Source organism: Lissotriton helveticus, chromosome 10 (genome assembly GCF_964261635.1).
Source record: "Lissotriton helveticus chromosome 10, aLisHel1.1, whole genome shotgun sequence".
Lineage (NCBI taxonomy): Eukaryota > Metazoa > Chordata > Amphibia > Caudata > Salamandridae > Lissotriton > Lissotriton helveticus.
In genome coordinates, this window is record NC_136071.1 from 1110704993 (window position 1) to 1110730442 (window position 25450).

The 25450-nt window shown below is 44.0% G+C and overlaps 1 protein-coding gene across 1 annotated transcript in view; it reads left to right on the forward strand.

Moving 5' to 3' along the window:
- The window catches only part of CPNE4 (copine 4), a 1493383-nt gene extending 1468561 nt beyond the window's left edge, over positions 1–24822 (forward strand). Inside the window, exon 16 of the mRNA XM_078663874.1 lies at positions 21458–24822. Within this exon, the coding sequence (XP_078520000.1) occupies positions 21458–21583 (126 nt within the window). The 3' untranslated portion in view covers positions 21584–24822. The remainder of the gene's footprint in view (positions 1–21457) is intronic.
- The last annotated feature ends 628 nt before the right edge of the window (positions 24823–25450 follow it).

Here is a 25450-nt window from a genome sequence, read left to right on the forward strand (position 1 = left end):
AATACCCCTCTAGTCAATTTATCCAACTATAATCTAACACAAGAGGAACAACAAGTGTTAGAAAAAGGTTTGTCCTTTGTCCCCACCAGCCTACCAAATAGTTTCAATTTGAAATTGGAACTCTTCCAATTCTTCCGTAAGGTCCGTCTAAAATATCATTTCAATAAGATACCCCACACTACTACAACAAGCAGCACCGGACTGAGACCACCTTCCACTTTTACTCCCCCAACACACATGATGCCACCAAGGATCCTGGCCTATGAACAAATGGTGTTGGGAGACATCACCAATTTGCTCAAAGACAAGAAATATGTCAAATACAATATCTCTAAGACTGAACGGCAGGCACTAACTAGCCTAAACAACAACCATGAAATAATAATAAAGCCCGCGGACAAGGGCGGGGCTATAGTAATCCAGGGAAGAGATACTTATAAAGCAGAGATTCTCTCCCAACTATCCAAAGAGGGCAACTATAGGAAACTTCCAAAAGACCCCACAAATGATATAGCCGTATTAATTAGAGGACTGACGGACATAGCCCATCAGGATGGCATAATCACCAAATCAGAATATGAATACTCAAACAATGCATACCCCCGAGTTCCCACGATATATACAGTACCTAAAATACACAAGGACCCAGCTGTACCACCAGGGAGGCCAATCATTTCAGGGTGTGGTTCGATTTTGGAACCACTATGCAAATTTATAGACATCTTTTTAAAGCCCATTGCGGAATCGACCACCTGCTATCTACGAGATACCATGCAAGTAATCCAACTCATAGATGGCAAGCTTTTTGATCCAACTCAAGAATTACTTGTAACCATGGACATTTCGTCCTTGTACACAAGCATTCCACAACAAGCCGCGATGACCACAATCGAAATGGCATTGGATAGTAGAACACGTCCACATAGGGTACCAACCAATTTCATCTTATCACTCTTGGAAATAGCAATGAGAAGAAATTACTTCATCTTTGATGGAAAATTCTATGAACAAACAAGTGGAGTAGCTATGGGGGCAAGCTTTGCTCCAAATCTCGCGATTATCTTTATGGATGCTTTTGAACACACATGGATTCTACACGATAATAACCCCTACAGAACAAAAACTGCAGAATGGCGTCGATATATAGACGACGTGCTCCTCATTTGGAGAGGCACGGTGGATGAGTTAATGCTTTTCCATACTTGGTTAAATGAAAGGGATAACAATATACAATTCACTATCGAAAATAGTAACAACTCTATAAATTTCCTTGACCTAACCATAAAGGAGGAGAATGGTGTTCTATATACCACACTTTTCAGAAAACCCACTGAAAAGAACACACTCCTCAGATACTCTAGCCACCACCCCCGCAACCTCAGGGATAACCTACCATTTGGGCAATTCCTGAGGTTGAGGCGCAACTGCACCAAAAAACTTGACTATTTTAGGGAATCTGATGTCCTAATGAAAAGGCTAATGGAACGAGGATACCCTAGAAGTATGATTAAAAAAGCCCGCAAAGAGCATGGTTTAACAATAGAGAGTCCCTATTGCAACCTAAACAAAAATCTGACACAACGGACAATAGACTCATATGTGTCACTACTTTTAATACACGTAGCTCAGAGATAAGACAATCCATCAATACACATTGGCACCTGGTAGCGGAAGAGATAGGCATAACTGAACCCCCGATGCACGCCTTCCGCAAAGGTAGGAGTGTCAAAGATTTTGTGGTACACTCTATGTTGACACAAAACAAGACTGACAGTCAAACATCACCGTGGAACATCCCCCCAGTATTGGGCCATTTTAAATGTGGAAGTTGCAAGGCATTTAAAATGGCATCTGAACGGAAAACATGTACCTACAATAATTACACTCACACACTCCAACAACATACTAATTGTAATACGACGGGCGCTATCTATGCCATAATGTGCCCTTGTGGTTTCATGTACATTGGACAAACCACCCAGAAAACAAAAACCTGCATACTACAACACTGCAGCAAAATACGCTGCAAGGTACCAGGTGCACCACTAGTGGATCACTTTTTGCAATTTAACCACCAACCTGAAAGTTTCACTTGGTGGATAATAGAGAAGGTGACAAAAAATCCCCGCGGTGGTAACTATGCCAAACTTTTAAGCACTCGAGAATGCCGTTGGATGCACCTGTTTGACACAGTGAATCGTGGCCTCAATGACCGCGAAGAGGTCTTGAGGCAAATGGTATCCATTAGGAATGGTTGAAATTCACTCTGATAATATATATTGACTACCAAACCTATAGATACCATTGCATTGGAAGTAAGTTAACCATGATGGTCTCTACCCTATAGAACATGTTTTCCCTTGCCTAAATATTTGTCCGTTTTGTATTGTATTGATATGTCGTCCAATTCCTGTGTAATTTTGTGTTAAGTGTCAGGAAGAAATATGTAAACAAGCCGGGATAGTCGTGATACAACTGATGACAATATAGGTGTACATCCGAGTATTTTTAAAAAATGTCCATTGAAACCGATCTAAGTGCAATCATGGAATGCGCTATATACCAGACTTTCCAAATGTTGTTTATAATACATAGTGATATCATACCACCTGAGACACGTATAAATGATTTAAGTATGTATTCTATAAATAGTCCCGTTTCGTTATTCATGAAACGAAGCAGCCTCCCACCTATCACGCTAACCATCGTAGTCCCTCTTCAGTGCCGATATTCAGACACGGTTGAGTCCCATTGGTTGAGAGGCTCACATGTGACCACAGGCACAACACGGAAGTAAGACCCGTGACCGGACGTTTCTTCCTCGTCCGAGAACCCTGACGGTGACATTTGCCCGCAGCTACTGATTTATCATTTAAGGATGCTGAGGTGAGAATACGTAACCACGGGGCTGCACGTTTCTCTCCCCGTTAGCCAAAATTAAATTCAATTTATACGGACAGACGAAGGGTCTAACCGTACTTCTCTGCCCTTGTATTTCTATTAGGTAACGCTTGTACCTGCTTCCACTCACGAAGAAGAGGCAATCTATATATCACGCCATATGTCTGTAAAGATTCACATAAGCGGCGGCTAATTATTTTCAATATTACCGGAGTGCCCGTGGGGGCGCCGGTAGGATACCACTGATCCACAAGACATTGGTAAGTGCATTTTGACACTGACCCAAGGCCCTAATCCATTACAGGTCCCTGTAGCTGAGACTAATCAACTCCGTTCGTCCCTTACAGGTTCCACTATCCCATTATAAGCCAAAATTCATATAGGATCACCTGAACAACATCTAGGTGAGTTGAGAATTATGTTTCATTAGAGGTGGACCGTACACTCTAAGTTGGTAGCCCTTGGGAGAAGGGCTCTGACCTATGTCCCCCCTTGTTTTACCTGATAGGTGAACCCTAGCAAGCTTGGAGGGAGTCGAACCCAACCAGCTGCATTGGTAACGTACCCATTAACTCACGTGAAATTACTACTAATTGAATTGAACACTCTTTTAAATCCTACCCCACTCTTATACCCCAGGTGGCTGATCCTGACATCAAGTGTGATCACGGCCAGGTCTCTTCTTTTCCCCACCCTCCCCTACGTCCTGAAGAAGACCCGCAGCCGAGGAAGCAAAAATCCCTAGAGCATCAGGGTCGAAACGTCGACGCTTTTTATTTAATGTGCCTGTACCCCATATTGCCCCATTCCCCCCTTTTCCCTTGAATAGTTTGGACAGGCTTGTTCAACTAGCGGAAGAATTGCCGCCTTGTTGTTTTTTGTAAATATTGGAACTGTGCATTATAATTGCTCCTTTATTCCTTCTCTTCACTTGAGCACCCCTTTTCTTTCACTTTGACTATAACTCGTATAGTCCTTGCGCCGTGTATTAGTAGAATTGTTTTTTTGATTTTGTAAATAACTGTTTGATTTTTGATAATATAAAAATTTGAAATGTGGGTATGGTGTTTACTGTTCATTCAATCAATCCTTTCTCCCATGTAGCTTGATTTCAAATATGCAGATTGAATCGCATCCCCTAATCTAAAAATGTTATTTTGATAAGGTCAATCCAATCAATAGTCTAGGACCATTGTTTTTTTCTTATATCATTTATACCCAGGTCCTTTGATTTTGTGGGTGATACCCCATTGATTTAATGGTCTGAAGGCAATGCTGCCATACTGCAGCACCTGCATCACGTTGGGCGCACTGGTGCCATGCTCCATGTTGTGAATGGCACACAGTGCATGCACAACAGTGAAGGCACAGTGGGCACAACATGTGCCTCCAGCCACTATTCCCACTGGGCTGAATCACCTTGGGGCCCTTTCTGGGGCCCCTTACCTTCCTTTCCGCCATCCTTTTCTTAGCGGGAATCCCTGCCATGGAAAGGTTGGTGGGAAGTAAGGTTATAATCCTCTTGGCGGGGCCGATCCTGGTGGTGACAATGGTGTTGTGGCGGTCTGACGACAGTCTCACTGCCGGCAACCTAATTTGGCAGTGGTATGCAGGTGGGCGGTCGGACTGCCAGATTGAGACAGAGGTCCCAAGACTGCCGAAGTTGGAATTGGGGCCTACCTCCCTAAAACTATTTCTCTATTTGAATTCCTCAAACTATTTTAAAGATGGCACTTCTGCTTTACTTCTTTAAGGGATGAAATAATGAGATGGGTGTTTCAAGGTATTTTTCCCGTAATGTCTTGCGTAGGGTGAAACAGGTATGCAGGGATTTTACTCAATGTGTTAGCACTCAGTGAACTTCGTTCACCGCCTCCTCTCAGCCTCTAATTTGAACCAAGTGAATTTCTGCAGAATGTAAATTAAAGTGCCATTACCTATTAGATTGGCTGGATATGAAATTGCTTTCATTAACAGCGAAGATTGCAGCCCCCATTCACTTTTGTAAGTGGAGTGGGAGAATGCAATAGGAGGATGCCTCATAGATTGTCCAATTTGCATTTCTAGAGGAACCTGAGCTATAAAATGAACTGCTTCCATTTGTCATTCCAGTCACTTCTAAATCCTCCTGTTGTGCCACACAAGAGCACTAATAAGAAACACCTGTTATTCAGTACCTCTTTATTATTAATATAACTTTATTGATAATGTGTACCAACCTTAAGACATCGTGTGGAATTTTCCAACCAGCTACTATGATGTCTAATGTTGTCCATTTAGCCTTGTATGTATGTATGTATGTATGTGTGGTAGTATGATATAACAAAGCACTACTCACTATGTTCATGTCAAGAGATTAGATTCCTTTACCACAGTCTAACAGCCTCATGATGCACTTGCCAGCCAATGGGATACGCTACATTCCACATTCATAAGAGATGGAATCTACAATGTGGAATACAGTGAGATAGTCACATCCCCACAACATCTCCTTCTTTTTACAAGTGCAATATATAGAACTTTAGGCAAATACATAAATACAAAAAAAATAACATGTCGGGTGCAAGGATTCACTCTTAAGAACATAACCTCATGGACAGATGCATCATATAGGAAATAACCTACCTACATCACAAATATCTATGTCACAGTAATTCCTACATTTATGGTAAGTACAGTGGTTCAAAGTAGGCCTGATAATGTCCAGTAACACAAGGTTAAGTATTATTCGGTCAAGTGAACAAATCGCTTAGGGGAGCAAGCTTCATAGGGCAGCAGATAGTCATTAAATCATAGTATTCAGATTCATATTTACAAGTGCCCACATAAGTGACAAGGGTGCATAACGTGACTGAGTGAAGGTGACAATACACGAAGTATCACACAAAATAGACATAGAAATCCAAGACGATATGTACAAGTGAAGGGATCTTCAACGGGGAGTCAACGACGTTTCGATCTTTTGTTACTTTAGATCATCATCAGGACTGTGTGAGCATTCTGAAACTGAATTAAAGGAAAATATTTAGCAGTGGGCCCTAATGGACAGTCAATAGCTTAAGTACTGTGCCATTGTGCCCCCGGTGAAAGGTCAACTACCCATAAGGTAAGGACTGGGCATCCCATGCAGATTAATGAGAGATGCGGGTGCGCTTATGCAGCCATGACGGCCGACTGCAACAGTAGTCCACAACAAGAAAGTCCAAAAATAGCTTCCCATCAGAATTTACGTACCGAAACTGGAAAGCCCTAGAAAAGCTCAGCTCCACCACCAAAGTTTTCGATGTGGAAGATAGTTTTTCTTCCACCAACTCGGTGGAAAACAACTACAGAGCTTTCAGTATGAGGATAACATCCATCACGGACTCTATTGTCCCATTAAAACATTGTAAGCCTAAAGGCAGAGCACCTGCTCCCTGGTACAATGACCCCCTGAAAACCCTCAAGTCAGCCTGCAAACAGGCGGAGAGGAAGTGGAGACATGGATACTGTGACAACAATAAAACTCTCTGGAAAAACAAGATCCGCGAATACAAATCTGCCATTGCAGAGAGCAAATCGGCCTACTACTGCTCCACTATAGTTAACGCAGCTAATAGTTCAAAAAGCATATTCCAGATCCTAGAGAGTCTCATACACCCTGACTGTGCCAAGAAAACTATCCCCCCTTCTCAGACCCTCTGTGACAATCTCGCACAGTTCTTCATGGACAAAATCAAGACCATAATTAACAACTTGGCAACTCCTCCATCGCAAAACACTCTAAACTCCCCAGGAGCTGTTCCCACCAACCTTTATCCCAGTTTAGTATGCCCTCCCAGGGAAAGTCTCCTGGCCTTCCCCCAGATCCCCAAGCCAGAATTTGAGAGACTGGCACAGGGCATCACCTCCGGGTCCCCCCTTGACCCATTGCCCCCGAAAACCTGGAAAGCATGTGGGAACGAGCTATTCCACACCCTGCGGAGGATCTGTAATCAATCTCTCTGCAGTGGACTCGTGCCCAACCCTTGGAAACAAGCTCTCATCACCCCGCTACTGAAGAAACCATCTCTGAATCCAGAATGCCTTTCCAACTTTCGCCCCATATCACTTCTGCCCTTTCCGGCGAAAGTAGTGGAACGATGGGTCAGCACTTGTCTGTCAACTTACCTTGAGCAGAATCACGTTCTGGACGACTTCCAATTCGGATTTCGTCCAGCCCATGGCACCGAAACAGCAGTACTTACTGCCATGGAAGAACTTCGCGTGCGTGCAGACAGGGGCCAAGCTGTGGCCTTGATCCTATTGGACCTGTCTGCCTCATTCGATACTGTCAAACACGTGATCCTGCTAGAGAGGTTGAGAGAGGCGGGGGTTGACGGCACAGCCCTGCTCTGGTTCTACTCCTATCTCAGAGATAGGAAACAGGCTGTATCTCTCCCCCCTTTCCAATCTGCCTTCTCCCCAGTCCCTCACGGTGTACCCCAGGGTTCTTCTATCAGTCCGATCCTTTTTAATGTTTACTTAAAACCACTGGTCACTTTAATCAAAACCCATAACATGACTACAGTAAACTATGCGGACGACACCCAGCTCATTTTCTCTTGGGAGGGGGGAGATTCCATTACTTTAGAAGCCTTCCACGACTGCCTGAGAGACACTGCAGGCTGGTTACACCGCAACTCTCTCCAATTCAACTCCTCTAAAACCGAGGTTTTGTTTTGTCCTGCGAGCCGAATTCCTCGCCTTCTGCCTGTGGAGTTCTGGCCCCCGGAAAACCCAGATAATCCGCCACCTGTTGCCAGTGTTCGCAACCTGGGCGTCATGCTAAATAACAAACTTAGCATGGAAACACAGGTAACAAGAACAGTCGCCACCTGCTCGGCTCTTATGCGCTCATTACGTAAAATCTTGCCATTACTACCACCTCCGGCCCGAGCAGAGATAGTCAGGTGTACTATTCTTAGTCGCCTTGACTATTGCAATGCCCTCCTGCTCGACTCCCCTACGGTACTGCTGGACAGACTCCAACGAGTCCAGTCGGCAGCAGCCAAACTGGCCCTTGGATGGTCCAGGAGATCCTCGGCCACTGCTGCCTTAGCCGAGCTACACTGGCTTCCTTTGAAGCAACGAATTGCCTTCAAAGCCCTTTGCCTGGTCTTTAAGGCATTACACGGATCAGGACCAAGACCCCTACAACTAATGTTTACTTGGTATATCCCAACCAGAACTTTGCGATCCGCGACCGCCCGCCTTGTAACAGTACCCAGATTTAAGAAAGCCAGGATCGGAGGAAGATCGTTCAGAGTAGCTGCTGCTAAGCTTTGGAACAGTCTGCCTGCCGACATTCGCCAAACTTCACAGCTCCTGCCTTTCCGGAAACGAATAAAAACATGGCTCTTCCCCTAGCTCTCCCCCTCCAATATCACTCCCCTAATCTACTCCCATCGCTTCTAACCCAGGAGTAAGCCTCTCAGCACCAGGATACCTGCAAGGTGACAGTCGCGCTTTACAAATGTTTTAAATAAATAAATAAATAAATAGTCGAAAAGATCGAAACGTCGTCGACTCCCCATTGAAAATCCCTTCACTTGTACATATCGTTAGCAAAGTTCGTTCTGGCTCCCCACTGTACAGCTGCCCCAATCACATTGCTCGTAAGATCTTTCTTAACCTCCCTGACCCACCAATCTCCCTCTTGAACAACTCTCTTACCTCTGTGGTGGTCCCTTTCTCTTTCAAATCAGCAGTCGTTTCCCCCATCCTTAAAAAACCGGGAGCTGACCCTGAGGTACTGAGTAACTTCCGCCCTATCTCGTTGCTTCCCTTTTTGGGTAAAGTCCTGGAGGCCTTCGTAGCAAACAGCCTCAGCACCTTTGTGGAAAATTCTAACTTCCTAGACCCCCATCAAGCGGGGTTTAGGCCTCAACATTCCACTGAGTCTATTGCCCTGGCGGTTCATGATGAACTCAGAAAGGGAGCCAATCAGAATATCTCACAAGCCTTGGTGCTCCTGGACTTGTCGGTGGCGTTCGATACCGTTGACCATACCATCCTTCTCGATCGGGTCGAGAACGTCTGCATCCAGGGCACACCACTGAGGTGGCTGACATCATTTCTTCAGGACCGAAATCAGGCAGTCCGCCTCTCCACTTTTACCTCAGAAAAAAAAAGTCTTACCTGCGGAGTCCCTCAGGGCTCCTCTCTCTCCCCTTTATTATTTAATTTGTAAATTTTTCCTTTAATCTCAGAGCTTCAGAAAAGATCAGCAGGCATCTTTAATTATGCAGATGACCTTCAGCTCATTTTCAATATTGATTCTTCCCCTTCCTCCATCGAGAACGTTCAATCCATTATGACTTTATCAGTAGTTGGATGAACGCGAACCAGCTCAAGCTTAATCCTGATAAGACCGACCTGGTCTTGACAGGGCCCCCAGGAAACCCTTGGAACACCAACTTTTGGCCACGCTCCCTGGGCTGTCCACCATCCCCTGTCAAATCTGTAAAAAGCCTCGGAGTTACCATTAGCAATGATCTTTCTATAAGGGCCCAAATTAAATCAGTGGTTTCGGTCTGCATATTCCACCTACGTCCCATTAGAAAAATCAGCAGATTTCTATCTCAAGACGCCCTTGTTCAAGTCACTCTGGGATTGGTCATATCCCGGATTGACTATGCAAATGCACTGTACGTTGGAATACCTGCTTACCAAACTCATCAACTCCAACTCATTCAGAATCAAGCAGCTAGACTTATATATGGCCAGCCTAGGTCTAGTCACACTACACCTCTTCTTAGGAGCCTTCATTGGCTCCCTGTGGCCCAGAGCAGACTCTTTAAACTGGGTTGCTTGATTCACAAGGCCCTCTCTCTGCAAGGCCCGTCCTTCATTGTCTCTCTCATCCACCGTTACATTCCGTCTCGGGTCCTACGATCTTCATGTTCAAACCTGCACCTTTAGACGCAGGAAACATGGTGGCCTGAGGTTCTCCTCACAGGCTCCACTCTTCTGGAACTCACTCCCTCCAGCTCTTTGTCTAATCCCCTCCTATCCCCAATTGTGAGAGACCATTTTTCTGGATTCTGCAGGGATCCATCTGAACAATTTCCGGAATAAGCAGAGGGTGTTGAAGCAGGCTGAGGAAACGGAGTTGATCTGGAGGTTCATGGTGAGTAATGAGTCTAGTATGAAACCAAGGTTTCGTGGGTGGTCTGTCAGGGTGGGGTGTGGTGGGGTGTGGTGGGGTGGGGTGGTTTCCGAGGGAGGGGGGCACCATGTGTCTCCCTATCCTGATGGGGGGAGCCAATGATGAGGACTTCCGTTTTCTCGAAGTTGAGTTTCAGGCAGCTGTCCTTCGGTGGCTACGGCTTTCATCCCTTCTTGGAAGTTGTGCCTGCTGATGTTGGGTTCCTTGGTGAGGGAGAGGATGAGCTGGGTGTTGTCTGCATAGGAGATGATATTGAGCCTGTGTTTTCCGACGATGGTTGCGAGATGGTTGTAGATGTTGAAGAGGGGGGGGCTGAGTGAGGATCCCTAGGGTACTCCACATCTGGTCTTACTTGGTTCTGAAAGGTAGGGCGGGAGTCTGACTCACTGGGTTCTGCCTGTGAGATTTGAGCGTATCCAGTGTGGGGCCTTTCCTCGGATGCCGGCATCATGGAGTCTGGTGGCTAGTGTGCGGTGTGAGATGGTGTCGAAGGCAGCTGAGAGTTCCAGGAGGATGAGGGCTGCCATTTGGCCTTGGTCGAGGAGTGCGTGGATATCATCTGTGGCGGCGAGTAGGGCAGTCTTGGTGCTATGGTTGCTGCGGAATCAGGATTGGGAAGAGTCCAGGACATTATTGGCTTCGATGAAATTTTCTTGCGGTATGTTGACGGCCTTTTCAATGAATGTGGCTGCAAATGGAAGCAGTGACATGGGCCTGAAGTTCCTGAGGTCCGTCCGGTCTGCGGAGGGTTTCTTCAGGAGGAGGTTTACTCCGGTGTGTTTCCAGTTGTCAGGTAATGTGACGGTCTCAAGGGAACAGTTGATGGTCCAGAGTAGTTCGGGTTAGATGGTTGTGGCAGCTCTGTGGAACATGTTGGGGGGACAGAGGTCTGAGGGTGCTCTGGAGTGGATGCTCTTCATGATCTTTAAGGTGTCTTCTGTTGTGAGCGGGGTCCACGTGGATAGTGTCTGTTGGGTGGCGTCACTGGGGGTGGGGACTGAAGTGATGCAGAGGTTTTGGTTGTCGAAGTTGTCGTAGAGGGTTTTAATCTTGTAGTGTAAAAAGGTGCTGAGTCTGTTGCAGAAGTCTTGGGAGGGGTGTGTCTGTAGTTTTGCTGCTGGGTTTGGAAAATTCCCGGATGATGGAGAAAAATTCATTGGCGTTGATGAGGATTCTGTCTTGGAGGAAGTTCTTTGTGCTTTTGATGAGTTTGTGGTGTGCTGTGGTGGCTGTTCTGTAGGGAGTGCTTGTTTCTGGTGTTTTGCTGTTCCTCCATGTCTTTTCGAGACGTCGGCAGGATCGTTTGGATTCTTGAAGTGCAGGGCTGAACCAGTTTGCTTTTTTATGTGTTTCCTTGTGGCTTTCTTGAGGGGAGCGAGTGTGTCTGCACAGCTGGTGATCCAGAGGTGGAGGTTGCATGCTGCGGTGTAGGAATCTGGCTTCGTTGGAGGTTGGGTGCTGGTGAGGGCAGCAGTGATCTGTTCTTCGGGGATTTAGTTCTAGCTTCTGTGGGGGGTGGCACATGCTTGTGTACAGTGTTTTTGTTTTACGGAGAAATGGATGCAGTGCTGTTCTCTCCAGAGCAGTTTTGTGGTGTAGCTATAGGAGATGCTGTTTCCTCCTGCGAAGATTGGGCAGAGTGTGTGTCCCGCTTTGTGCATGGGGGCAGTGACAAGCTATTTCAATCCTGTGTTGATGAGGTTCTATAGGAGGGCGGTGGTGTCTGGGTCATCGTGGTTGTCCAGGTGGAAGTTTAGGTCACTGATTAGTATGTAGTCTGTGGAGGCGAGGGCGTGGGGTGCAATTAGGTCAGCAAAGGTGTCAGTGAAGGGAGCACAGGTGCCAGATGGCCTGTAGATGAGGGTTGCACAGAGAGACATTTTGGGCTTGGTCTGGATCTGGAAGTGGAGATGTTCCATGGGGGCCGTAGCCTCGTCTGGGTAAGTGGTTGACATGACGAGGGAGCTTTTGTGGATGATGGCAATGCCTCCTCCTGGTCGGGTGGGGTGGTCTTTCCTCAGGATCTTGAATCATTCTGGAATGGCGATTGTGATGTCGGGCGCAGAGTTGGTGTTGGTCCAGGTTTCTGTGAGGAAGACAACACTGAGCGTGTGGGTGTTGAGGAAGTCCCAGATTATTAGGGGAGTGCACGTGGAGGAGGATGCAGTTCAGTGGTTTGTGTGTGATGACGTCCTGTGGGCTGGGTGCTGCTGCTGGGGTCCGGAGGTGAGTGAAGGAGCAGCGGCAGTGTCAGCAGGAGATTGGGCCCTGGGTGTCGACCGACGTCGAAAGCTGGCAGTTGTTGCTGCGTCTGGAGTTGAGCGCGTGGAGTGTGCTGGAGTCATAGCGAAGGCGGATCGGGGGACCAAGGTCCCTGGCTCTGATCACGGTCGGATTGTGGACGGGCGCAGATGGACTTGCCTTCGGCGCGCAAGCGACGCTGTCTGCGTGCAGCCGCACAGTGTCTGCCATTAAGTAGGGGTCGTGGGGAGGGCGGGAAGGACACGCTGGAGGGACCACGGTGGCAGCAGCGGTGGTGAGTGCAAAAAAGAGCACAAAAAGGAAAAGCGAGAGAGAGAGCAAAAGAGGGGATAAAAGGGGCAAGTAAGCAAAAGAGGAGAGTAAAAGAGAAAAAAGAGGCAAAGAGAAAGCAAAGCGAGGCGAAACAGCAGAAGAGCAGAGAGCTCTCCCACTGGATCACCAGGGATGAGGCACAGGCAGAAGCCTGCAGGTGGAGGAGGGCCTCAAACCTACGTCCAGACGGCGAGCCGGGCGTTCACAGGGCTTACTGGTGGAGCTGTGCGGGAGCTGCGTGGAGCATTTCAACACTCAACATTCTTACCTGTATAGGGGCAGTCATTAGAAACATGGTTAAGGTACCCACACCTAAAACAGATGTTCTTCTGGTTGAAAAACCCATACTTACCCTCTATTTTCTTAACAAACATTTTACTCTGCCCTTTTTGCTTTGTACTCCAATTTTCTTTGACGACTGCCACACCACTCTGTTCTTTCCACGTCAATTATTTGCAAGACTTGCAAGATAACTCTATGATATTCGCAATATCAATAGTTTAACCAGTAGCGGCTCGTGGAGTGAGTGCTGTGAGGCGGGGAGGGGGGTATTAAACTCCGGCTCAAACAATACAAATTTTATTGCCCGCGCTGAAACACATGTGGAGGGAAACCTCAACCTAACGGCACAGGGGGACATTGATAGGGTCACAGCTTCGGGAGACAGACCCTCAGTGGATTCATGACTGACCTCCTATCTCGTCTCCTTGGGGAAGGCAGACCTCTGGTGGGAAAATCCCCAAGACACACCAATATGCCTATACATCCAACAATATGCACTCACAATCCAAATTAGACTACTTGTTGGTGCAACGCCATCAGCTGGGTAGATTCAGGGACACTATGCTCCTGCAGAGGGATATATCTGACCACTCACCAGTGATTACACATATCCGCACAGCTACACCAGGGACACAGGGAGAGTCGAAACTTTACCTATGGGAGCTGACCGACTGGAACTTTAGGCGGCTGTTTTGGAGATCACGGAGCTTTATTTCAAGGAAAATGTCAGACCGTGGAGTCAGAGGCAGACCTCTGGGAGACATACAAAACAGTTATCCGAGCCAATCTGATCACGCACGTGATTACGAAGAAGAGGGAAAGGGATAGGAAGTGAAACGAATTGGAATAAAAACTGTCCCTCTCAGAGGGGGGATCCATACATTCACCATCCCCGGGCCTGGTCCACAGGGTGGAGAGGGTTAGGGAGGAACTGACGTCTGTGCTATACCAAGAGGCGAGGGCTAACTTCTGAGCTAAGCACAGCAAAATATATGAGTTGGGCAAAAGGCGGGGATGTTCCTAGCATGGATAGCAAAAAAGGAGTTGGACCAAAGATGGATTCCTGTCATTCGGACTGGGGCGCGGGAGGCAGTGAAAACCCTGAATGAAATTGCATTGATGTTCGCAGAACACTTGAGGGCTCTCTATACAAAGCAAATTATTATCAGGCAAGCGTAGTGGGAGCAGTTTATAGCTGACATCCCAACATCACCACTAGGTCCAGTGAGAAGTCGGATTCACAAGAAGGGCAAACCGGTAGAGGACTATGCCTTGTAAAGACCAAAGGTCTTAGCAAAACTACTCGCCAATCACCTAATGCAAATAGTAGACACACTTGTGGCCTCGACCAATAGTGCTTCATGTCCTGCAGGGCAACAAGGCACAACCTATGTATACTCTCAGAATGCCTGGCATGGAGTGGCCAGATGGATGAGTCTGCTGTCCTATTGTCACTCAATGCCAAGAAGGTATTTGACTCTCAAGAGTGGCCCTCCCTGAAAGTGGTACTGAGCAAGTTGAGTTTTTGATGTGGGTGACATTGCTATGCACAGCCCCGACAACCAGGTTCAAGGTGAACAGTGCATTTTCAGATGAGTTCAGGTTGGACAGGGGAACCGTCAGGGATGCCCAATGGCCCCCCTTACTTTTTGCACTGGCAGTAGAACCCCTTGCGAAATAGATCAGAAAAGATGGCCTGCTGAGGGGCGACAGATGAGGCACAGGGTGGGAAGATGCCATTTTGTTTACAATGATGATGTCCCACTCTATTCAGCAGACCCAGTTCGCTCCATTCCGAGGGCGTTGAGATCCTTGAGACTTATAAATCCTATTTTGGGCTTTGTATCAACTGGTGCAAGTCAATGGCGTTCCAGCTTATAGACAAGACTCCAATCGTCTCCAATTGGAGGCGATTATGCGTCGGAATACCGAGACACCGACTTGATGATATCCGGATCGACCGAACAGGCAATTGCCGTAAGGAGACATTATCATGGTTGTCTGTAAAGCATAGGAGGTGGGACCTTCCGACTACGTTGAACAAACCTTTGAAATATATACGGTTGAAAGCCTTATTTGAGATTAACAAGAAATCTAGATCCAAACCTGGGAACCAGTTGAAGTACCAAGACCTTTGGTCCCACTGCAGTAGGATAACCTAACATAGAAAACCCTTAAATACATGGGAAAATATTGAAAAAGGAATTCTTTTGAAACTCCACACGCCTTGAAATATTGATTGCGCCCTGAAGAAGTTCTGGTTGACAGAACGAAACGCGTTGGCTGGTGTCTTGTCTATAAGTGGATCATTAAAAGAACATTGAATTTTGTACATCACGACTCAGCGTCTTTATAAGAGGACATTTCAAAGACTTATTACTCTCCTATGATCGGTGGAGATTCATTCTTGTAGCGGTGCTTTTCCATTCAGGATAAAAATAGACTTCTTACCAAGTTTGGGTAATGCGCTTGGGACAGGGAGCATGTGGAATGTGCACGCTGGTTTATTGAAAATTGAATAATTTGGTGATATTTGGATTGGTGCTTTGTTTCGTGTGTAAGTGGTCCACTGTCCAAATTGTGTTGTAACAAAAATGGCGTTCCAGCTCTCCAGAAGACCCGCGGGAGGACCTGGCAATACCCACTTCAGAGGAAGGCAGGGGATTTCAGGTACTTGGGAATCTTCATAACAAAAGACTGGAATGTCTTTTTGAGGGAAAACATGAGCGGAATCCTGGAGGCGTATTGGATAGCTGTGGAACATTGGAGAGGCCTCCTGTTTTTCATAATGGGTAGAACAGCCGTCTATAAAATGATTTTCCTCACGAAATTTCTCGACACGCTGCAAAGTTCTCCCTTCCCGGTCCTGGTTTTTTTTTTTCTACTCTGTGAACAAGGTGACGAGGAAGCTGCTGTGGCAGGGATGGATACCGAGGATAGCCATGACTACCCTGACCAGGAAGCCCCTCTAAGGAGCCATCGCCTTCCCAGACTTGTGGGTCTACTACTGGGCAGCACAAATACAAGTGGGCTTTCTCGATGCAGCAAGAACCCTTCCTGACTGACAAATGAGCAATGGACCCAGAGGGTTATGTTAAATGCCTCTATAGTCAAAAGGGGGCAGATGCCGCTACCAGCTCCAATGGCAACTGTGAGCGGTATATGGCAATGGGCAACCTGGAAGACGGGCTGGGCGAGAAAGTGGACTCTGGAAACCCCCTTTGGGAATTGGACATCCTGAAAGGGTTACGGGAATAGAGGGCTATAAAAAGTGGGACCTGTTGGGCATATCCAAGCTGGGGGACATGTGGCGGGGAGACAGAATGATTCTGTTTACCAAGCTACAAGGGGACTACCAACAAACTGGAAGGCAGTTCTTCAGATATAAACAACTATCACACTTGCTACGGAGACATGCTGGCTTTCTCACAGAGGTTCCAGATCAGTCACCACTGGAGCGTAGGGTGCTGGGATCCCCACTGACCCACCATGCAGTGTACCAAATATACTAAACACGTCTCCACTACAGTCCTCCCCTATTAACAACCTCAGGAACAATTGGGAAAGGGAACTTTGCCAACTAGAAGATGATGATTGGGGTGCGGTGTGCTACTACCTTTCGAAAGGAGGCTATACGGACAAGTTTCCGACTCATTCAGCTAAAGTTACTCCATAGTGTGTAACCATCATCAACTTACCCTGTATGGGGCAAGTTGACGATGGCCTCTGCCAAAGAGGCTGCCAGCAGAGGTGGTACCCTGTTCCACACGCTCTGGGACTGTCCCAGGATTCAGGGCTTCTGATAGGCTGTGGTTTGCCGGATCTCAGAGGTCCAAGACTTCACCCTGGAACTTATGCCACAGTTGATGACTCTGGGAATTTGGGGAGAACAGATGTTAAATAGCTACACGCTTTTGTTCTGCAATGTTGAGCTGATGGTACCCAGCTGAGATGATATCAGACACTGGGGGGCCGGGGGGGAGAATAGGATTCCATCTTTGAAAGCATAGGAAGTGACCCTAGATTGATGCATGAGGGCTGAGAAACTGATATACTGGGCCCGGGGAAGCCCACCTAAGTTTTTAAAGGTGTGAGGTCCTTGGAGAGCTGCAGAAGTCATGGATCCCTGAGCCTGGAGGGGATGACAGAGGGGCCCCAGGAGGTAGGTGTAGGGAGGGCGACCCGGTTGAGCCACGAGGTCCACCATGGTATATTTGGGTGAAAAGAGCAATGGGCTGCCCAGTTGTGGGAGTCACAAATATATAATCGTCACTGTATTCATGTTATTTTGTCCGGTATGCCTCTGTCCCCGGCATGCATAGGGCAGTTGTTTGTTGGGTACTTGTTCTTACTGAAAATTCCAGAAATAAAGGTTGGAGAAACACAAAGCTTGGTGAAACAACCAGAGTGGATCCCTCAGACTTAGATTGAAATGGTACTGTTTTTTTTTGGGGGGGGGGGGGGCATGTAAGACACGCTTCCGTGGTACCAATATGGAGTAGGGATGCAAGCAAGAATATTGTTTCTCCATCCGGATATGAAAGAACTAGAGCTTGAATCATCATTCAAAAATATGATTCAAGGATGTCAGGTTTTAATGTGGGTGTGCTCAAGTTTATGGGCATTTCCAAACTTCCAAAGCAAACCATGCCTTGGAACGCCCTCTTCCCACCTCTTGAGTGGGATTTGTGAGAGCAGGTTTCTCTGAACCCATAGAAGAGAAATCCACACTTGTAAATGGGTGTACGTCTGCCAGGAATCCCTTTGAGAATTCGTGGCAGGCATAAAAAGCTAAGTTTAGTGGTAAACATACTTTTATAACCAAATTTCCCTTTTTGAATAGACTGCAGTGCATTCAGGACTAGTTTGTAAATGTCAAGATTCTCTGAAGTCTTATATTTTCTCTATTTGTGAAGCATTGTTTATGTTCTGTTTTCTTAAGTAGGTGTGTAAGATCAGTTTTGAGGAGGGAGAGATAGTACTTGTGGTCTATGTCATTGTAGGAGACTCTCAGCTAAGAATTGCCTATTAAAGGCATAACAGTACTTTGATTGATTATTTTATTGTTTGATTAATTAAAATCATTACAATCACATAAATGAGAAAATAACATTTAAAACATTACTCTGCATGCTGCTATCACTTACGTAACCGTAATCCAACAGTAATAGAGTGCAATGCAGTATAAACAAATCCTTGCATATTTACGCAACAGTGCATAGTGTCAACAATTAAACATCAAAAATCACACGTAAAGGCAATTTAAAGGGTAACATTTGAAATGAGCACATCATCCTTACACCTGAATAAAATAATTATAAAATATCAAAGTGAAAATGCTAATGTAAGAACTGGTATCGCCAGACATATTCTTAGCAGTCTGATTCTTTATTAATTCCATATAATCTATATTCAAATTCATACAATCAAATAATTCATACTCAACAGTAACAAACCCATTAGATAATTACCTGGGCTTTACTTAGCAGTAAAAGTAAGTGGTCTGTGCAAATATGCACATATGCTAAATTGCATGCTATTTAATGATCGATTCCTATTCAACTCTCCTGTGCTGAAGATTTCAGCGCGGGTGCGGTCATGACGGCCCCCAGCCGTCATCAGCACACGAGCACTGTAGTGCATGATGGCTGGGGGCCGTCATCAGCATGCAAGGGGTTAAGTAAGCTCCGGTGGCTAACTCTGCTCCGCCAGCGAAGTTTGCAGAGTTTTTCTAACTCCGCACTCTGTTGGGAATGGGGACTTTAGGCAAAAACTCCAACTCTTCAGCATATCGGAGTTAGTCCCTGCGCCCAAGCCCAGAACAGGAAATAAATAATCACTTACCTGCTCTGGCGTCTCTGGGCTGCCCTCCTCTTTGCTGTGGTCTCTCCTTCTCGCTGGTCGCAAACCCCTACTTTGTATGTCTTGGGAGGACTGCACATGCACGCGTGTGTGCGAATGCGCAGTTCTCGCTAGACGTACAACATAGAGGTTTTCGACCGGCGAGGGCGGTGAAGAGGAGACCATGGTGAGGAGGAGGGCAGCCTGGAGACGCTAGAGCAGGTAAGTGATTATTTCATTTTTTTTAAAGTAGGGTGGAGTGCAGTGGAGTGGAGTGAAGTTTTTTTTTCACCTCTGTGGAATTCCGCGTAGTGGCACTCCGCCAACTCCGCCCACCCTTACTCTTAAGAAATTTCAAGCAGTCAGATAGAAATACCAAAATGTAGCGGCCTAGTAAGAGATTGAGTATACCAGGACATCACTTAACAGCATTCTGCAGCACACATAGAAGAAGGAAATCGCCTCAATTGGTTGATGTTGTGCAGAAAGGTGCCCCTTCCTGCACAAAATTAAACATCCCCACAAGGCAGGCACTCTTGCAACGTGACGGAAGGGTGCCTGCATTGGCACTAGGCTGCTTTATTAGTGCCGGTGTCGGGGTCAGTACAGGAAACCACCGTATTCTTGTAAATACAGCGCATTCCTGCACTTTTAGAAGGATGCAGCATGGCGCTGCAAAATCGCTTGAATTTTAAAGACCGAGTTACTAGCCTTGACCTGTAGTATGTCTAGTACCTTGGAATCTTTTCCTCGAAAAATAAATGAAGCATAACATTCAAAAGGTGGGCATATGATGAGCATGCCACTTTATCCTTGAATGCGAAGATATTAATAACTGCTTTAGCCTTAAGAGAATCAAAATGGCTTCTGAAGGGAATGTTGTTATCAGACAAGCTGCCTAACTTTTGACTATTTCAATTTGCTTTCCTTTTGAGTACCAAGACTATAATTTGAGTGGCGTTACTCTAATCGGTATAATCTTAGTTGTTTTAATGTTTAGCTCTAGATGATTTTTCAACATATATTCATCAAGGGAGTTAATAAAATTTTGTAGACCTATCATTGTTTGGCTGAATAGTACTTTGTCATCAGCATACTGAAGATAATTTAAAGGAATATTGCACAGCTTAGGTGGATGAGAATTCGAGAAGTCCAAATGTTGTTTAGGATCTGCCATAAATTAAACAGGGGACAAGACCACACGCCTGTTTTAATCTGTTTGCTGTCTCAATTCTTTGAGTAAGGGAAGTTCTGTCTCCCAGTTTAATCTGGACCCATGTGTTCGTGTAGAAACATACATATGAGATATAGAAATGCAGAATAGTAGAGCTGGTACAATTACCAATGGGTAAGACTCCATCAGGCTCCACACAGAATTTATAGATGACTGGGGAAGCATGGATTCCTGGGATTCTTTGCATGCATCCAGCAGCTACTGTAATCTTGAAGTGATCATCTGGACCAGTGAGTGTTTGTTGGAGGAAGTATGAGGACCAAGCATCTCCTGCAATTACAGAAGGTTTACGGGGCTTTTATTGTTGACAGTACTGAAGGCTACCACGAAATCATGCACAATACAGAGAACTCCATTAACTGTGATGAAAATTTGTGTTTTCATCATTTGGGTAAAAGATATGTTAGTGCTGAAATATCACTTGAATTGGGACCTATAAGTGCAAAGATAGTGCTTCTTGCAGAGTTGATCCCATGTCCAGTTAGATACGCTTTCTCAATCTCTTTTCCAGATAAGGCTAAGTGTGTCATAAGTGGGTAAATTGAAGCACTACGATAAATTGTTATTTTGTTAAGGAATCTGTCAAGATTTTAGTGTTTTGGAAAGATGTTTTGAATACAGGAGGGGATGGGGTGTGAGCTCTCTATGGAATGATGACATTAGTTGGGATCAGGACATTGTATTAATAAGTTTGGAGAGCTGCAATGATATTCGTGAGGATGGAGATAGAGGGTAGTCCATATGTGGGAATTGTGTGGTTGGATGTGAGGCAAAGTAGTGGCTTGTTTCATGCTGTCAATGTGTATTAAGGTATTCTCTGTGAAAAAAGTTATGCACTGTTGCTGTATGCTTCCCTGAAGTCTGTTGTTTAGTAACAAGCTTTTGTTTTGGTGATAAGGTGGTTGCAAGTAGAGCAAAATAACTTTAAAGTGTTCAATCATCTTGTGACTCTGCTTTCCTCCACTGATTTTCTTGATGTAGGTAGATTTATTTCTTGAATGTACTATGTTGCTGATAGCTATGCTTTGGTGGATCACAATTTAAAAGGGGCATTTGTATCCATGCTCCTTTTCTGAGTAGATTTCATAGTCAAGGATTGAGCTGATGTTAAATATCTGCTGGATCATGGTCATGTTTGCTCATTGGAGAGAGAGATGGGAAAATGTTTAAAGAGATATAAATGTTGCTTCTCAGCTTTACGTTGATCGTGGAAGATAGACAAAGAGTGGCGAAGAGAGACAGACTTGGTGAAGTGGTCTTGCAAGTCCAGTGATAGTGGCAACTGTGCAGTTATTTGTAGGTACCATACGTATAAAAGTGAATGCATTTACATAAACGGCTCTTATATAAATAGAGACTATGTTAAGCATTGAATCATAGAGTTGCACATATTTTACTAACACCAAATATTTTTATTTCTCTTCTTTTTCTGACAGGCCTCCCCAGCTGCATTGGCCAAGAGCGTTTTGGCTGAAGTTCCAAATCAGGTGGTGGACTACTACAATGGGAAGGGGATTAAACCAAAATGCCTCTCTGAATATGAGTCTTCCAGGACACCATGAGCTACTTGGCCCACTTTTCCATAGTTCCAAAATATTCCTAACACTGAAAGAGAAAAGAAACGATAGCACGTTTTGGTGTTTTTTATCTAATTGACAATTTTTTCTGCATGTGTAGCCAAAGGGCCTGGACCTATTAAGCAGTTGTAGTGTTGAAGACTTTTTACAAATTTAAAAATAAAACTCTTTACATTACAGCATGTCGCCTTGAATAAACTGTTAAATGTATCTGTTTTTTATACAGGTTTGTTGATATTTTGCAAAATTTCTTATTATCTTTACACTGTAAAGCAATTTTGAAAAGTTTATTGAAAGTTGATAGGCAACGCATTTGATTACAATCTGCTAACATTATTGAAAGATTTTTCAAACAGGCAGATAGCATGTACTGTATTTTGCATGTCAAACATAAAAACAAGACAATTTACATTATTGCCCTCCATATGCCCACATTCCAGTTAGTTGCCCACTTCAAAATTACCTTTTGATATATTTCAGAAATATTTTAAAGTGGCAGTACAACTAAAATGATGTTCAAGAGCAGTGCACCCTAATATCACAACGCCAAATCAAAAACACAACCCGGTGAAATTGTGGGCAAAAAAGAATGGATATTTGTTAAAGAGACTTTGAAAGAGATTTTTACAAAGTACCCTGTCTGGTTAGGAGGAGGGAATGCTGACATTTAAGATAGGTACACGATGCACTGAATGAAGGTGTCTGGCAAGAGGCCCTTTAAGGAAAAATCCTCCGCATCTGCAGATCTAACAAGAGTGAAACAATTGATTATGCTCTCTACTCTAATGAGTTATATAATGAGTTAAGGGTGTCTGCAAAGTTATTCTTCAATACATTTTCACTCTTGACAAAACTTATAAAAAATTCCCTCGCTCTTACTAGAGCTATGCAAATTAGGATTTTTGTTTAGGAAATATGCACATTGGCAAAGTGCTGACACGAAATTGTAATCAATACTGTTCTCTGTACATACTTTATTTTTGCAATGTTTGCATATAATATTTGGATTGCTGGATTTTGAAATCGTAACATCCTTTTAACTATGTTGATGAAGGCACTATTGTCACAAAACATGAAGGTATCAAAAAATATTGAATGCAAAATATGTAATTATATTCACTCTAGCACCTGCTCAAAGAGCAATGTCTTTCTAAAAGATATAATAAGGAGTCCATCAAAATGTTATTAAACAATTAGCAATATATTTTATATTTTTTTCATAATACAGGTCGCTTCTCTGTGCAATGTAAGAATACATTTATACCCTATGAGCATATCCTTTGTTTAATATAAAAAAAGAGGCAATGGAATAACTGGGCACATTTAAATAACTTGGGCTTACATTCTAGTTCACATCTCTTTGACAGTTTGTGACTTAAAGATGCCATAGATTTCTCACATTTGCATCATAAAAAGCAACTAGGCAAAATATGGATTTCAGGAACAATTTTAGTCAAATTCATATTAGGCCCGGGCAAAATTAAAAACATATGTCATTATGGCTTGTTTAATTGCACACGTTTACTTAAAAATTTTCATGTGTGCACTCGGGAATAATATAACCAGGCAGAATGCGAGCAGCTGTTGCGCATATCACTTGTGTTTTTTGCACAATTTTTTAATGTAAAATGTGTTCTCCTGTTAAAAATAATGAGAAGGCACATTTCAAGCTAAAATATAGCACTAAATGATGGATTTACATTGTGCGCAATTTTCCGTAATCTTCTCAAAGTTTCAAAAAAGAAAATTACACAAATTTTGCACACTCCTAGTTAATATTTGATTTCATTAAAGCTGTGAATTTAGACATACTCACAAAAAAGCACAAATGGGTTTGTTAGGGTGATAACAATGTTTTTTTTTAGAAGTACTAATACAGTTCAACCTATTGTTTGCCAAAACCCATAGAAATAGAAGAAGTGATTCAATAAGGACACTTTCAAGAACCACAAATATTGCCCGGAAATACTTTGGCCGTCTAGGATTAAAACGACTAGTTTGGTAGGACTATTGACCAATTTGCTTCAGAACCATCTGTGGTTGTGCTGCTGTTTTAAAACAGGTCTGAAGGACAAATGGACAAATAAGCTGAAATATTAAGCACACGCCCTCCTTGCAGAACAATCAGAATGTTGGAAGTGCCTCAAGAGAGCCCCATTTGTTTGAGTCCAAATCTTGGCCAACACAAGAGGGGCTAGCATTTTTCACCAATGTGGTTTGCATTTTAATGAAAAATATCAAGGGTGTTTTCACCCGCATCAGAGTACCTGGAGCTTCATGTTCCAGAGTATGCCTTTACACCATCATCCCTGCACAGACACTTTTAAAGTCTCGGATTAAATTGGGAAATTTGGTGACAGTTAACAGCAAAATTGTGTCTAAGACACCCTTTTGGCATTACTTTGGAATGGACAGCAAATGTGCCATTTTGAGCAGTACAGCATAACAGACCCTTTCAAAATGTCTAGTCTGAGAAACATCTACAATAGCAAGAAATTGCATTTACATTGATTACTTTTCAATCTCTGCAAGAACTGAAAATAATCAAATAAGGGGAGTAAACAAGCTAAAAATAAATGGCATTCCCAACAATTAAATTCTAATGTTAGAATGTTGGGTCTCTATATTTGATAGTCCTGTCTGCACTAAGGAGGAAGTAGCAATGTCCTCAGTGAGTGACAACAGAGAGCTCATCTCAAAATCAATTTCGATATAGGGAATGGAGGAGAAAAAAAAATGAATATTGCTAGTGGTTGAGCAGTTGTCAATTCTCATTTAGAATTTCTCTGACCCTACTATCCCAGGCATTGGTCAAGTCTGTTGTGAACATTTTATAACCTTCTTTGTGATTTTCCTCAAAACAAATTGTGCATGGAGTATTACCCTTTGGCATGATCTATTTTTGGTGGAATACATTTAATTATGGGGTTTTTGTTAGTATACTTTTACTGTAAATACATAAACAGCCTAAACAAGTGAATTTAGAATGGCATCCAAGTGGTACTGCACAACTTTTCGACTGATGAAGTCTCAAAGGAATGGAGACTTTTTAATTTTTTTTATCTGAGAAAAAACATGATATTTTAGTCTCCAACAAGCAAATTGTACTGTAGTCTAAAGGAGGCTAACGCACAACGTGTATGGAATGTTGAGAAATGTGTTAAAGAGCATACAATTATAAGTATGGAAATGTATGGTTTTATGAATAAACTGGGTGCTTGTTACTACACGTTTACAAAGGTTTTGTTTTCTGTTCATCTAAAATTATGTCTTCTTGATCCTTCATATACAATGCAGTTGTCAACTTTAACATAAATGGTTGTTGCATTTTTTAGCAAAAGCTCGATTCAGTGGGTTATGTAGTGCCTCCATGGCTGTGTTAAAGATATTGTCCAGGTGCTACTTTTCTTGAGCCAGTCAATGCATCGACAGACCATTATTGGTAGATCTTACTGAAGATGTTTAGTCATTTTCGAAACCTCAAAGTCTCTACAATTTGTTGCTTGTAAGAAAGTGAATTAGCATTCGGAGTGGGAGGGCGCCCACCTCGAGGAATACTACGCTAATTTGTCTGGGTGAACCCTAAGGTCACCAAATGAACCTGATCTGAGCCCTGGTACCTATGGCACAGAGCAGACAGGCTTAAATTAGGGCAACTTGTAAAGTATTTATACAGTACCAAAACAGTAATAAATTACAAATATTAAACAATAAAAATCCTAAAGTGAATTAGGAAAATGTAGTAACATGGAATAAACACACAAGACACCAAAAACAACAAAAATCCAATAAGGAAAACTGGAGATGTAGGGGCCTAATTATCAACAACTTGATTTGCGATTCTCAAATAGC